The 16,697-nt window shown below is 45.0% G+C and overlaps 1 protein-coding gene across 2 annotated transcripts in view; it reads left to right on the top strand.

Annotated features, from left to right (window-relative positions):
* Positions 1 to 835: 835 nt before the first annotated feature.
* LOC120943720 (aldehyde oxidase 1-like) overlaps positions 836 to 16,697 on the top strand; it is a 213,843-nt gene continuing 197,981 nt past the window's right edge. The window contains exons 1-4 of one of the 2 annotated variants that reach the window (XM_040357196.1): positions 836 to 946; positions 1,053 to 1,123; positions 5,567 to 5,624; positions 10,497 to 10,593. In XM_040357196.1, coding sequence (XP_040213130.1) covers positions 1,070 to 1,123; positions 5,567 to 5,624; positions 10,497 to 10,593 — 209 coding nt within the window. In that variant the 5' untranslated portion in view covers positions 836 to 946; positions 1,053 to 1,069. Of the gene's footprint in view, positions 947 to 996; positions 1,124 to 5,566; positions 5,625 to 10,496; positions 10,594 to 16,697 lie in introns of those variants that run through there. The other variant, XM_040357195.1, reaches the window with a different exon arrangement.

Below are 16,697 nucleotides of genomic sequence, written 5' to 3' on the forward strand. Positions count from 1 at the left end.
AGACAGAGGGCCAGATTCACGAATAATTGCGGCGGTGTAACGTAACCCATTTACGTTACACCGCCGCAAGTTTTCAGTGTAAGTGCCTGATCCTCAAAGCACTTACCTGGAAACTTGCGGCGGGCACCATTTAAATTAGGCGCGCTCCCGCGCCGGACGTTCTGCGCATGCTCCGTTTGCAATTTTCCCGACGTTTTTTTGCGCAAATTTACGGCGGCCCGACGTGTTTGTGAATCACGACGTGCGTAACGTACTTACGCCGAAAAAAAAAATTCAAAAGCGACGTGGGAACGACGCCCATACTTTAACATAATGGAGTAATTTTACACCATGTTAATAGCACACCTAACTTTGCGACGGGAAAAAAAGACTTGCGCCGACGTAGCAAACGCGAAAACCTTTGTGGATCGCCGTAAATCCTCATTTGCATACCCGACGCTGGAATACGACGCAAACTCCCCCCATCGGCGGCCGAAGTATTGCATCCTAAGATCCGACGGTGTAAGTCAATTACACCTGTCGGATCTTAGGGCTATCTATGCGGAACTGATTCTATGAATCAGCCGCATAGATACGACAGGAGATACGACGGTGTATCAGGAGATACGCCGTCGTATCTCCTCTGTGAATCTGGCCCAGAGTGTCAAAAAATTGTACTAAGTGAATCACTGTGACAGTCAGACACCTAGCTCATTAAAAAGGGGGGTGGTCCTCAAAGCTTTCATGCTTTTCTCATGATAGGTTTTCACAGGACTACTCATTTAATTAACAAATAGCTGAATGTGTCACCTGTTGTCTGTAAAGATTATTAATCACTTAAACCAGCAAGATTCTACTCTGATATCAAGCAGACTTTTCTATTGCATTTGGTAGGCCGTGTCAAATTACAAAACTACATCAAAGTGAATATAGATTTGACAACTCTTGAAATGTGATAACCAGTTTGGTGAGTTTACAGACTTACAAAATAGTTCACCTGTCTCTGGTTTCTTTGGGTTAGTATAAGAAAGCTGGCTGAGGTTTGGAATTAATTATATTACAAATCTTTGCAGAGCTGGATAGAATACTGATGGCTCACTCAAAGGCTTCAGATGAGCTGATTTTCTATGTGAATGGAAAAAAGGTAGGTAAAAATGAAAATTAACACATTATTAGTAATGGAGACCAATTAAAGGCAGAATTTACATCACAATAATTTACATAAAATACGTTTTATTTATTTACATGTGATTCTGTTATGAGAAACTCTGAGAGGAAATGATTTGGATAAATAGACTATATCTATATCCTAGAATAACTGTATGCAAATCAATAGGATGGTGTGTGTGGGTTTTTTTTTTTTTATGATAATTTTGTTGCCATGGTCTATCTACAAGCTTATTTCCTGAAGGCATTCCTAAGATGTAAAGAACTGCAGCTATAGAAGCTATTATCTAAAATATTTTTTTGTGCATAAGGTTCGTTGAAATGTAATGATTGTGTCTAGATATATATTGCTGTAAATTGCTCCTTGTGGCATAAGCTGCATAAGTAGAATGTAGTAGCAATTAACTGCATATAATAAATACTAATAGATGACACTGTACAAGTATAATATGTCTAGCAATTAATATGAAAAATATCCTTTTGTACTATAATGCACATTTTAATGGCTTCTTAAAATTGCTCATGGTACCCTTCATTTTGTAATGCAAAAAGGATTGTTCTGCATAGTGGTGTTTTTGCATTAAAAAAAAAAAAAAAAAAAACTTGGTTGCTCTGTCCAATTATTAGGATTTTGTCAGATGCAGCATATTTAAAAATGTATAGCATTGGCATAATGGTTCTAAATAGAGACTGCTGGTTGAATTTAAGTGTGTGTGTGTGTGTGTGCTGTATATAAACAAATAGCTAGATTCAGAAAGATTTACGCCGGCGTATCAGTAGATACGCCAACGTAAATCTGAATCTGCGCCGTCGTAAGTTTAAGTGTATTCTTAAACTGAGATACGCTTAAAGGGCTGGATTCAGATAGAATCGTCTATCTTTTTGCCGGCGTAACGTATCTGCGATATGGGCGCAAGTTCCGTATGCAGAAAGAACATGCGCCCTTAGTTACGGCGGCGTAACGTATGTGTGGCGGCGTAAGCCCGCCTAATTCAAATGGGGATGTTGTGGGCGTGTTTTATTAAAATTTAACTTGACCCCGCGTATTTGAAGTTTTTTGTGAACGGCGCATGCGCTGTTCGTGAAAAAATCCCAGTGCGCATGCTCGAAATTACGCCGCAAAGCCTCATTGGTATCGACGTGAACGTAACTTACGCAAACGACGTAAAATTTTCACAATTTGACGCGGAAACGACGGCCATACTTAACATAGGATACGCCGCATATACCCCTCATATAGCAGGGGTAACTTTACGCTAGAAAAAGCCGAACGCAAACGACGTAAAAAAAAATGCGCCGGGCGAACGTTGGTTTCTGAATCGGCGTATCTACCTAATTAGCATATTTTTCGCGTAACTATACGGAAGCGCCACCTAGCGGCCAGCATAAATATGCAGCCTAAGATACGACGGTGTAAGACACTTACACCAGTCAGATCTTAGGGAAATCTATGCGGAACTGATTCTCTGAATCAGGCGCATAGATACGACGGCCCGCACTCAGAGATACGGCGGCGTATCAGGAGATACGCCGTCGTATCTCCTATCTGAATCCAGCCCAAACCTAGCTAACATAAGACAGCCTGGGTGCAATATTTAGGCTGGCCGCTAGGTGGCGCTTCCGTTGAGTTCGGCGTAGAATATGTAAATGCCTAGATACGCCGATTCACAAACGTATGTGCGCCCGTCGCAGTAAAGATACGGCGTTTCCGTAAGAGATACGCCGCGTAAAGTTAAAGCGGCCCCCTAGGTGGCATACCCAATGTTAAGTATGTTCCCGCGTCGAAATTTGAAAATTTTACGTTGTTTGCGTAAGTCGTCCGTGAATGGGGCTGGACGTAATTTACGTTCACGTCGAAACCAATACGTCCTTGCGGCCTACTTTGGAGTAATGCACACTGGGATATGTACACGGACGGCGCATGCGCCGTTCGTAAAAAACATCAATCACGTCGGGTCACCTCCATTAACATAAAACACGCCCCCTCATCCTCATTTGAATTAGGCGCGCTTACGCCTGCCCCATTTACGCTACCCCGCCGTAAGTTAGGAGGCAAGTACTTTGTGAATACAGTACTTGCCTCTCTGACTTAAGGCGGCGTAGCGTAAATACGATGCGCTACGCCGCCTTAAAGATGCGGCGCCCTACTTGAATCCAGCTAACAGTGACTAATCTTTCACACTTAATCCAAAATTGAAAAAATAAATAAATAATTGCTCTTGATTGGGCTGTTTATGACCAGGCTGAAGGTCTGATGGTGTTTTTTTTTTTCACCTGGTATCTCATCTAAAACTCCTAGATGCAATTGAGTGTTTAGGAAATCTGTAGTATTTCCATTAATGACGATATGTAAAGTAGGTGATGAATTCACTACATTCTGCAGTACTTTTATTACTGTTTTATTTGGTATTTGTTATGACTACAAATTGTGTTCTTGTGTAAATGTGCATTTCTTTTTAGGGAGAGAAAGGTGAAGACTAAATGCTGATTTTGAGGAAAATAAAGGTTTTGCAGCAGTGGTGGCTGGTGCTCCAATTTTTTTTGGGGGGGGGGGGGCGCAAACAAACGAAAAAACAAACAAAGTGCAGCCTCACTGTGCCCATCAATTGTTGCCACTGTGCCTTGCCATCAAACGCTGCCACTGTGCCCATCAATTGTCACCACTGTGCCATGCCATTGTCGCCACTGTGCCCATCAATTGTAGCCAATGTGCCATGCCAAACGCAGCCACTGTGCCATCAATTGTCGCCACTGTTCCATGCTAAACGCAGCCATTGTGCCCATCATTTGTCACCACTGTGCCAAGCTAAACGCAGCCACTGTGCCATGCCATTGTCGCCACTGTGTCCATAAATTGTTGCCACTGTGCCATGCCAAACGCAGCCACTTTGCCCATCAATTGTCGCCACTGTGCCCATCAATAATGCCACTTGCCATGCCAAACGCAGCCACTTTGCCCATCAATTGTCGCCACTGTGCCATGCCATTGTTGCCACTGTGCCCATCAATTGCCACCAGTTTGCCCCTAAAATGCCGCCAGATTGCCCCCCCGCCTGGCACTTACCTTTCTCGGATAGCCATCCTCAGATCTTCCTCCACAATGATCCCTCGAAGTAGTCCCACCTTCGATGTCGCTTCAGCCAATCAGGTTACTGGTAACCAGAACCGGTGAACATGATTGGCTGAGACGCCTGTCAGTGTTAACCAGGGAACGCACACCCCCCTGCGTCCCCTGGTTAACTATTTGGAAGCTGATTTCAGCCCTCAGGCTGTAATCGGAAAGCCTATCAGAGCTGCTGGCTCTGAAAGACACTTCCAAAGCCAACCAGCTGCCGTTATTCAGATGGCCGGCACTCACCAGGGGGCCGGCCATCTGAATAGTGGGCGGCAGCGGCAATACATAGATTCATGCAATGCATGAATCTATGCATTGTTTTTCAGTGGAGGTGCAGGAGCGAGAGGGCGCCCTCTATGGACGCACCGCCACTGTTTTGTAGTGGTAAAATATTCCACATGTAATTAAAATTTCTCACCAATGCAGTAAAGTGAAACCTTGGTTTGCGAGCATAATTCATTCCAGAACCATGCTTGTATTTCAAAGCACTCTTATATCCAAGCGAACGTACCCATAAGAAATAATGGAAACTCAGATGATTTGTTCCACAACCATTTATTCATATAAAAAGTATTACGGCAAAACAAAATACAGTAAAAAGTGTACTGTAAACATAAACCAAATTCAACTGCACTTCAAAATACTGTATTATATTGTACTGTACCTCTGTGTTGCAAAAGTTTTAAGGTAAAGAAAAAGAATGTGCATACTCACAATGTTAAGGAGTCTGGTGCTCACCTATTTAAAGCCGCTGTGTATACTGTATGTAGAGTAAAGCCGCTACTGTACCGTATGCTCAGTAAAGCCGCTGGTGTACAGTACAACGCTGTATGTGGCCACAGGTTCAGCTCACAACGCTTCCTAGAGAACTTGGGAACTGTTGACATCACTTCCAGGTATGCTCGCCCCTGTTGGGAGTGTCTCCAGGAAGTGCTGGGAGCCACCATTGCCTGCAAATATCTGTCCACATACAAAGCTGTACTGTATACTGTACACCAGCAGCTTCACTGTACATGTACACAGCGCCTTTACACAGATGAGCGGCAGACTACATTAAAAAAAAACACTTGTATATCAAGACAGTGCTCGCAGATCAAGGCAATTATTTTTTTTTTTTTTAAATTGCTAGTCTTTCAAAACACTCGTAAACCACGTTACTCGCAAACCAAGGTTTTACTGTATTTCAGCATATGAATTGAACATTTTAGTGAAAAAGCTAACACTTTTTAAGAATAATAGCTTAGTAAAGTGGACCCTAAATTTGATGCATTATAGAATTATCATCTCTAATTCTTTCTTGCCTAGATTGTGGAAAAAAATGCTGATCCGGAGGTCTTGCTGCTTCCCTACCTGAGAAAGAAATGTATCCTTTTTTGAAATGATAGAATTTATTGGTAAGATATGAAACAAAAAATGCATCAGATTTTTATACAGTAATCAGATGAGCACCTTTTACACACATCAAACACTTGCATTTTTATTTATTTAAAAAAAAATAATCAGTTTGACTGTCATGCTGAATCTCTGACTTTTTCATACGACAAGCTGGATGTGCAGACTATAAAATAGTAGCAAAGGTTTAAATTAAAGGATAAGTTCACCTTTTGGAACAAGTAACATATCCCAGCTCCTTCAACCTGTCCCCTGCTCCTTCAAACCTCCCCTGTGACAGCGGGTGAGGGGATTTTTCCCTGCAGCCAGTGTGGGCTGAGGCCTGCACAGACCTGTCATTCATTTATTTTTTATACACATTGATAATGAAGCCTGGTCTATTATTACTGGAAGTGTGGCTGATTTCTTTACAGGGATTCTGGACAGCTTTGAAGATTGACTCTGCTAAACCTGAACAGATTAATTGAGCAAGGAGACTTACAACCTCAGTTTTGGCACGTTCCTTAGTGGATCAATATACAAACTACTGTGTGGTGCTTTGTTTAGAGAAAAGTTGTCAGCCATACTCAAGTGCATTCCCACTAAGGCTGGGTTCACACTATGTGCAGCCGCGTCTTGCAAAAGGGGGTCCGGTGAGTCCCCTGTTCACCTAGGGTTGCCACCTTTTCCTCAAGCGAAGCCCGAACACTTTAGCGGTGCATTGCAATTTTTTTTGTGGTATACACTATAGGATTTTAAAGACCTAGAGGAGAGCAATAATGCGTCACGCTTAGCATGTATGGTAACTACTGGTACCACCCACTGCCCTACTGACACTGTCCACCTCCCTCCCCTAAGACTCCCCTTCCCTTATATTGGTCCCCCCTAAATTTCATCAGGGAACCCATCCATCAGTGTCCCCTGCCCCAAAAGACCCCCATTAGATTGCCTTACAGAGAGCCGCTTGGAGCCAGGAAGTGTGGGAGCTGGAGTTTGGGGGTGGAGCTCCTCTACTGTATTGCCGGGAGGGATGTGAGAAAGCAGAAGGTGAGAGAAGGAGGAGTTGAGAGAGAGGCGGTGGGGGGGTGAGAGAAAGGGGGAGAAGGCAGCAGAGAGAGGGGGTGAGATAGAGGGGGGTGGGGTAAGATGGTGGTGATAAGAGGGATAGGGTCAGAGGGAGGATGAGATGGTGGGGTGGGAGGGGTGGGGATGCGAGAGAGAGAGGGGGGAGGGGGGATTAGAGAAAGAGTGGTGGGTGCGAGAGAGGGGGTGAGCAAGAGGCTGAGAGAAAAGGTTCTGACAGAGAGGAGGGGGGTCTGACAGAGAGGTTGGGGAGCTGACAAGGAGGAGGGGGGTCTGACAGGGGAGGGGGGCCATCTGACAGAGCAGACGAGAGAGACGGACCTCAGGAAGTCATACACAGCGCGATTTAGGACTCCGGGAGCATGCAGTTGCAGGTACGATTACCCACAGACAGAGTACACTGCCTCCACATGTGATTAGATCCTCCAGGTGAATCGCAGACCCTCATGTTTGCCGTATGTCCCCCACATGACCTGCTCGGCCAATCACAGGACACCAGCCGCTGCCCATTGCTCTGCTGGGCTCAGACTCAGAGCGCACAGATTGTTGGCAAGTGATAGCAGGCACGGGATGATCATGCGCCAGATGTTTTGGCCGGGGCTAGAGATCCGGCTGCCACTGGCCACAGGATGGTTGGTATGTGTGCCCGGGTTTCTGGTGGGTGGAAACCCGGGCAAACCCGGACTGTCTGGGTCAAAACCGGACAGGTGGCAACCCTACGTTCACCGTTTCAGGGGCGAATCAGATCAGAATTTTTGCCTGAATTCGGACCTGAAAAGGAGGCTGTGACAGACCTAGCCGGGACAGAGGCTTTTGGAAAGGACTGAATGTGAGCCTCTTGCCTTCCGATTATGGGCCAGGGCATCAAAACAGGAAGGCGGATCGGTTATCCCGGCAGACAGACCTAGAACCTTAAGACTACTTTTCCAACATCCTCAAGTTGACCCGTTCGGGGCTGTTGGACTGTTTCTCATTGGGGGATATTATCATGGACCTTGGAATCCTGAAGTGTTTGAATCTGTTACACAGTGGGGGGTCTCCTGCCCTGTCTTAAGGCTAACCCCCCCCCCTCCAGACGGCTTCATGGTCTGGAGGAAAAGCATTGTTCTGTGTCTGGCTGTTTGTGTACATTGATTGCCCCCTGTGGCTTCTGTCTCATTACACATAGCAGTCCTCCTATTTAAGCTATCGGACCAATCCCTGCTGACCCTGTTTCAAGTCCTCATTTGCATGGCTAAGAGGACCTAATTGAGAACTACAATGTACTTTACAATTGACCAATAGGAAAGTGGTTGTTGGGGGCAGGGGGGTCAAACTGCTGTATAAAAGTGTGTTGTGTGCATCCAATAAAAGTCTCCTGTTTGAACTTACATACAGCCTGCCTGGTGTTTGTTCTGATGGATTTCGAACGGCACATAGCTGTAGTTCAAATCCCAGAGCATCGGATGGCGGAACCATCAGACGTTGCGATCTGCAATCTGATTTAATAGCAGCAGAGGAGTGTCGGGAGAGTGGAACCGAGCGAGCAAGCGTCTCGTTACAGAGGCAAAGATGCACAGGACTCTTCTGCTGTGCACTCCACAGCCGACCTAGATCTGGGTGAACCAGCTCTATTGCGAGCCGGTCACACTCTCCTGTCATGCAAATTGGATGCGGGGAAAGTGAAACCCACATCTAAATCGTATAAGTGTGAACCCAGCCTAAATGAGCTTGTATTTCACAGCCTTGTACTTTTTGCATTCACTGTTCTACAGTGTGAAAAAGGATTATATGACTCAGACTGTGTTAATGATATTCCAATGCTATGTGGTTTTTGCTTTGCTTTCTCTGATTTAGTTAATAGGTTTACATGCAACACGAGAACTTTACGTCATTCTTCACTCTAAAAGGTGCTATCTAAATTCTTGTGTATATACTGTATGCACGTAGATTAAAAAAATTAAAATATAATATATTTTTTTCTGACATCCTGCAGGGGTAACCCCTGGGTTTATGGTAGCTTGCCCATGGCTAAAAAAAAGGCATAGGGTGACCACATTTCTAAACTACCATTCAGGGACACCCTCCCTTCCAAAAAATCATCTTGTGCTGTAACGAATCACATCACAGTGATTGGACACAAGGCAGAATTTATGATTTCTCCAATCCCAAGCAGGGGGCGGGATTGTGCTCCTCCAGGCATTCCCGGCCAGGACAAGTACTGTCAGTGAGTAAAGCAGTGATGTGGCGCCCTTTTTTGAGGGCATCAGATTGGCCCGGGGGTGGCTGCGCCAGTTTCATTCTGGGACACTGTATTGTGCTGGAATGAATGTGCCCGGGACAGGCCTGCAAAATGCAGGACTGTCCCGGGCAATCCGGGACATGTGGTCACCCTACCCTGGCAGCAAGCTAAACAAAAATGGCAACCAACCGAATTTATAACTAGCCTTTACAGCAAGGTGAACATGGAAGGTTTATGTACAGCAAATTAAATACAATGCATTTCCCTTCCATGTGTACCTTGATCTGAAGGCTAGGTGTAGATTGGGGTGATTTCAATTTGTGTTCATTGACCAGTGCATCTGGCCTGCAATTGCCCTTCTAAGAGGAATCGACCTGCTTCAAGTTGCTTTTACACCCCCCCCCCCACCCTTAGACTTTGGGGAGAGAATCAGTCCTGACCATAGGTGTGCGCACCAAACCTCAAACACGGAGCAACAGAGGTAGTGGCTAGGGGTGTACACATATAGCAGCAAAGTGAAAAACACCTGAACAGGTCCCTAATTTTTTTTTATGATTTTTAAAACATTTTTTAATTTTTTACATTGTTTACATTTTTTTTTTTTACATTTTTTTAACTAGTCTTTTGGGGGGCTTTAGTGAAATATCAGGGTTCAGACCCCTGATGTCCTACATTTAAGAGAAAGAGACTGAGGACAGGATGGAGGCACAGGTGTAATGCCGCGTACAGACGGTCATTTTTTGTGATGAAATAAAATGACATTTTTAAAAATGTCATTTAAAATGATCGTGTGTGGGCAAAATGTCATTTTATGTCTTCTGAAAAATGACAAAAAAAAAATTCGAACATGCTCGAATTTTTTATGTCATTTTTGAAAATGTCATTTTTTGTGTCATAAAAAATGATCGTGTGTGGGCAAAAATGACGTTTTAAACCCGCACATGCCCAGAAGCAAGTTTTGAGACGGGAGGTAAAACTACCATTCATAATGGAGTAAGCACATTCATCACGCTGTAACAGACAAAAAAGCACGAAACGTCTTTTACTAACAAGTAACCAGCTAAAAGCAGCCTCAAGGCGAATAGAACTTCCCCTTTAGAGTGCCGTCACTTTGTTCATCATTTTTCAAAACGATGGTGTGTATGCTACATCGTTTTTGAAAATGAAGTTTCAAAAATTTCGTTTTTTTTCACCACTTCAAACTTTATTTTTTTTCCATCGCAAAAAATGACCGTCTGTATGCGGCATTAGAACTGAATCCCCTGAAGTGCAGAAGCTGGCAGCGCTGCAGGGGGAGGAACGAGAGGATGGGTATCTGCAATAAGGCAGTACAGCATGTCCTCAAGCTTGGCAGGTGCCTGGGCCCCCCTTTTGAATCAATAGGGCCTGGTACAGGAGGGCAGGCTGTACTGCCTAATCATTGGACCTGGCACAGAGGGTGATTAGGCACACCCGGCACACCCCCTGCGCACACCTATGGTCCTGACACAATTTGCTTGCTGAAATGTATATGAATTTTTTTTTAATATACTTTAATATTGGCCTTAACTGATTCTACAGTGCGCTTAACTGGCACGAAGTATGGCTGTGGTGGAGGTGGCTGTGGTGCCTGCACGATTATGGTGTCAACTATTCATCCAATTTCCAAGAAAATCCTGTATCCTTTCTAACATCTAAATCCTATTAATTGTATATATTAGAAGTACTGTTTTATGTGTTTAAGAACATTCTCAAGCTTTCGTAGACCTTATGATCTCAGATCTAGATTTATGGAGTATTTAATTAGGTAGCCACCCAATTCCTACTATCAAGTAATTAATGTCACCAGCGCTGGGGTGAAAATGCAGACGAAGCAGCTGTATATCAATCCCTAGAATGGGAATACACAATCTCACTCTAAACTATGCAGCGCTGACATGCTAAATAAATACCAATATTTCTCTAAAGGAAAAACAGGTACACCTATACATTTCAGAAAATCATAGTATTTTTATTTATTTTTTTAAATATACTGTATGTGGTAACTCAAAGTTTCCATGCAATATACCGTAATAGTCTCTTATATATACAAAACACAAAAAAAATGCTGTGCAACAAGTTCTTCAAAAGTGTCAGGAATCTTCAAACAAAGTGTTCCAGTGATCCACCACCTTTGCCACACCAGAGAACTCACCACCTGCACATGACCTCCTACTACAGGTAAGTCATGTATAGCATATTGTCTTTAAAAGATCCACAGTGGCTCAGTTATTCTTCCAGGCTCACTTTCACCAGGGGGTCGCCCCTCCTGTGCAGTTATCTACCACTCCTCTCACAGAATACACACAGGAGTCCAATTCTTATATGTGATGGCTGCATTTGTTTTCTTTTTGAGGCATTCTTTCGTCTATTTTCCAGTATGTCTGTTTTTCAAAAGGACAAGATCTCCTCCAGAAAATCCCTGGTGAAGTCGCATGTCATGTGATGCAACGTGGCAGAAAAGAAGCGGGTGACGTCATTTCCTGTGCAGACCGTAATGTTTTGAAGATTCCTGATACTTTTGAAGAACTTGTTGCACACCACTATAGCACTTTTTTGGGGGGTGTTTTGTATATATGAGACTATTCTATTGCATAGACACTTTATTAAATTACCACATATATTTGTTAATTGTTTTAAAAATAATTATTCTGTGACTCTGAAATTTATAGGTGTACCTTTTTGACCTTGGAGAAATATTGGTATTGATTTAGCAGCTTAGGGGTGTAAAGTTTAGGGTGAGCTTGTACATTTTAAGTAAGTGTCCGTCCTATTTTTGGTTTCATACAATTTTATACTTTCTGCTATAAAAGGACATAAAAACCAAAGAACAAGAATGCAATGTAATGCAACTTCCTAGCAGTGTTGCCAACCTACCAGATTGAAATTTACTGACACAACATGCAAAATTTACTGGCACAGCCAAGTTTTTACTGGCATTTCCAAAAGTTACAAAAGTGCAAATTACAGTATTTAGGCTACAAATGCAATATGCAATTAGCAATATGATTTAAGGTAGATAATAAGGCAAAAAACATATTTCTTGTTTTATTTTCGATAAAGTAAGTAAGTAGCTCAGGGACAGGCGATAAGAGGGCAAGAAATTAGAATGGGCTGCACACACACATACAATTTACTCTCCCAGTGACACTGACAGCAGTGTGCAGCAGAAAAGATGATGATGAGACCTCACTGACATAACACAAATAAATTTTTTCTAGAGGCTGAAAAACATAGTTTTTTTACAAGCCGAAAAATTATTGTGTGTACGCGGCAAAAGACCTATCTCCTTGCTCTCATTTGCCTCCAAACTTTTAGAACACTTAGACCCCTTTCACACTGAGGAGTTTTTCAGGCGATACAGCGCTAAAAATAGCGCTTCTATACTGCCTGAAAAACTCCTTCACTGCCTACTTAATGTGAAAGCCCGAGGGCTTTCACACTGAGGCGATGCGCTGGCGGGAGAGAAAAAAAATCTCCTGTCAGCAGCATCTTTGGAGCGGTGAGAGGTATGTATACGGCTCCTTCCTATTTAAAACAATGGGAAACCGCGGCAATACTGCCCGCAATGCGCCTCAGCAGAGGCGCATTGCGGGCGGCATTAACCCTTTATCGGCTGCTAGCGGATGTTAATACCGCACCGCTATCGGCCGATTCCCGTGGCAATCCCGGCGGTATAGCTCCGCTATTTTTAGCAGCGCTATACCGCCACCCGCTCCAATGTGAAAGGGGCCTAAGGGGTTGGTTTACTGGAGAGGGCAAAATCTGGTGCAGCTGTGCATGGTAGCCAATTGGCATTTAACTTGCTTGTTCAGTTAAGCTTTGACAATAAAACCTGGAAGCTCATTTGTTTCAAATCAGAGCTGCACCAGATTTTGCACTCTCCAGTTTTAGTAAATGAATCCCATAGTCTACAACCATCTGTGCTACCTCACTGAAAATGGCTTTCTTGACCCTTACATTCTGTCTTTTGCTTGCTGCACTCCACAGACACTGCCCCACTAAAACTCTGTAATTTACTAACTGCTAAAACCAATGATCACTACCAGGGCCGGAGCAAGGATTTTTGACACCCTAGGCAAAAACCTTATTTTGCCGCCCCCACTGGGTCCGGCCCTGACTCCATCCCCTTTGGCAGTGTTAAATGGTTTGATTCAACCCTCTAACTGCTACATCTGCAAGGCAGCTCGTTCTTTTGAAAAACATAAGACTTACTAGCAGCATCACCAGGTGAATATACAAGAGAAAACCTAAAAACAAAAACGAATGCAGCCACCCATCTATAAATTGGTAATCTGCAGTATAATAAATATTTTTCTTTGCATTAATACCACTTTAAGAGGATAAAGTTAATCAACTAATATATAGGCAGATGATGGTAAGGAAAGAAGTTAAAAACAAGAGATAAACAGACTGGAGTAAACCTACTTACAGTGCTGACAAGGAAAGAGAGAGCAAAGGGGGCTGTCAGAGAGAGAGAGGGGGGCTATCAGAGAGAGAGGGGGCTATCAGAGAGAGAGAGAAGGGGGGCTATCAGAGAGAGAGAGAAGGGGGGCTATCAGAGAGAGAAGGGGGGCTATTAGAGAGAGAGAAGGGGGGGCTATTAGAGAGAGAGAAGGGGGGCTATCAGAGAGAGAGAAGGGGGGCTATCAGAGAGAGAGAGAAGGGGGGCTATTAGAGAGAGAGGGGGGCTATCAGAGAGAGAGGGGGGCTATCAGAGAGAGAGGGGGGCTATCAGAGAGAGAGAGAAGGGGGGCTATCAGAGAGAGAGAAGGGGGGCTATCAGAGAGAGAGAAGGGGGGCTATTAGAGAGAGAGGGGGCTATCAGAGAGAGAGGGGGGCTATCAGAGAGAGAGGGGGCTATCAGAGAGATAGGGGGGCTATCAGAGAGGGGGGCTATTAGAGAGAGAGAGGGGGGGCTATCAGAGAGAGAGAGAGGGGGGCTATCAGAGAGCGAGGGGGGCTATCAGAGAGAGCGAGGGGGGGCTATCAGAGAGCGAGGGGGGGCTATCAGAGAGAGCAAGGGTGGGCTATCAGAGAGCGAGGGGGGGGCTATCAGAGAGAGTGAGGGTGGGCTATCAGAGAGCAAGGGGGGGCTATCAGAGAGCGAGGGGGGGCTATCAGAGAGCAAGGGGGGGCTATCAGAGAGAGCGAGGGGGGGCTATCAGAGAGCGAGGGGGGGCTATCAGAGAGAGAGAGAGAGAAGGAAGCAGAGTCTGGTAAATGAAAGAGCTCACTTGGTTCATTCAGCAGTGTTTTGTGTGGCTGCTTGTTGTTTTCAATCTTCCCGCCCACCTCCCCTTCACAGACGGAGTGCACAGGAGGGACGGGACGCAGGAAAAGTCTGTAGCTGCTCCGGGCAGACAGGGTGGATTGGACAGAGCACGCAGGAGGGGCAGGACTCGGGAGAAGTTTGGAGATCATGTGACATCAACATCATGATCTCAGAGCGGAGGGGGGGAATTTTTGGACACACCAGAGCGGAGGACGCCCTGCTGGGGGAACTGCATGTTTGTGTCCAGCATGTCAGAGAGGAGAGCACAGCGCGGGGGTTGCGGCGGCGGCGGCGGGCGCGCGCGCGCGAGGCTCTGCTTGACACATGTCAGAGCTGCCTGCTAGATAGTTGTACAGTGCGGGAGAGCAGAATAACCAGCGGCCGAGCGCCTTAGGCGGCCGTGCGCTCTAGGCGGTTGCCTAATCCGCCTAGTGGTAGCGCCGGCCCTGATCACTACTCCATAATCTTACTACTAGACTTTTCTGTGTCCTTTGATACTGTTGACCACACTCTCCTCCTCATTAACCTCTACTCCCTTGGCCTCCAAGATTCTGCTTTCTTGGTTCTCCTAGCTGAGCGCTCCTTTAACTGTCTCCTCTTCTCCACTTCTGTTTTTGTAGGGGTCTCTCAAGGCCCCCTTCTCCTCTCCATCTACACCTCCTCTCTTGGTCACTTGATAATCTCCCATGGCTTCCAATAGCATCTCTGTCAGTGACATCCATATCTATCTCTACTCCTTACCTCCCTTCTTCAGTCTCCTGTCACATTATTAAGCAACATAGCATGGATGTCACATCCCTTCCTCAAACTAAAGCTTTCTAAAAAAAACAAGCTTGAAGGTAATATTTATTCATGGGCCCATGCCCTCCTCCCTGGCCTTCCCATAAAGATCAATATTACAACTATCAGTCTGTCCCCTCACACCAAGGTACTAGGTGTAATCTAGACTCTGCCCCAAATCTTATCATCAAAAACGTATAGGCCCGGATTCACAAAGACTTACGCCGGCGTATATAATGATACGCCGTGTAAGTCCACGGATGCGCCGTCGTATCTATGCGCCTAATTCACAGTACAAGATACGCCTGAATTTTGACTTCCTACGACCGACGTAAGTCTCCTACGCCGTCGTATCTTGGGTGCATATTTACGCTGGCCGCTAGGGGCGCTTCCATTGATTTACTCTTTGAATATGTAAATGAGCGAGATACGCCGATTCACAAACGTACTTGCGCCCGTCGCAGTAAGCTACGCCGTTTACGTAAGGCGTACGTCCGGCGCAAAGATAAACCACCAAAAAGCTGGTCTAAGTATGTTAGGGTATGGAAGTCGGAACTGCCGTCGGATTTTACGTCGTTTACGTAAGTCGTACGTGAATGGGGCTGGGCGTAGGTTACGTTCACGTCGTATGAATTGAGCAGTAAATTCGACGTGATTCTGAGCATGCGCGCGCATGCGCCGTTCGTTCGGCCATTCATTTACGTGGGGTCACGATTCATTTTAATACAACACGCCCACTACCTGCCTATTTTGAATTAGGCGGGCTTACGCCGGCCCATTTACGCTACGCCGCCATAACTTAGGGAGCAAGTGCTTTGTGAATACTGGTCTTGCCTCTCTATGTTACGTCGGCATAGCGCATATGAGCTGCGCTATGCCCGCTCACATATACGCCGCTCTACCTGAATCCGGCTAATAATAGACTTTACCTCCATAACATCTCTAAAATGCACCCTTTTTTTTAAACAAATGAAACCACCAAGCTACTCATTCACTTCCTTCTCTATCGCCTATACTATTGCAATTCCCCTCTCCTAGGCCTACCTCTATGAAGACTACCCCTCTTCAGTCTATCATGAATGCTGCTGCCACACTTATCTACCAATCGCTCCGGGTCTGCCATCCCTCTGTGCCAATCCAATCTGGCTTCCAATTGCCAAGTGAATTCAATTCAAAATACTAAACAACCACATTTAAAGTGTATAAAGCAGAAAATGTAGTGAAATGACTCTCATAGAGTCCAATACAGTCCTGCAGCAGCGCTGCAAACTCTACGCTTGCTGTGATCCTAGACAGTGTTGAGGTAAGAAAAGATGTGCTCCAATCACCACTGTTGTTCACCACGTGGGGGATAAGGAAACCCCTTCAGGGGATACACTTACCAGATGGTAGATGTAAAACAGCATGTAATCCACCTTACTCGTCAGATTTTCACCATATCATGATATTCAGCATGTGTGTATGAGGGAAAAAAAGCTCATATAAAGTAGTACCGTTTTAAAACATTTATCAAACAAAATCCCCCAATTTAGGCTTTCCCCTTCAGTAATATGCGTACCATATAATGATAAAAAGCAGGCATGTAATATAAATCTGTGTTTGGCTCGCGGTTTTTGACCCTGAAGACCGCTCTGATGGATTTCCTCTTGGCGGCTTCCTGGTTCTTTCCTCGTGGAGCGCAAACGTCA

The sequence above is a fragment of the Rana temporaria genome, chromosome 6 (genome assembly GCF_905171775.1).
Source record: "Rana temporaria chromosome 6, aRanTem1.1, whole genome shotgun sequence".
NCBI classification, from domain to species: Eukaryota; Metazoa; Chordata; class Amphibia; order Anura; family Ranidae; genus Rana; species Rana temporaria.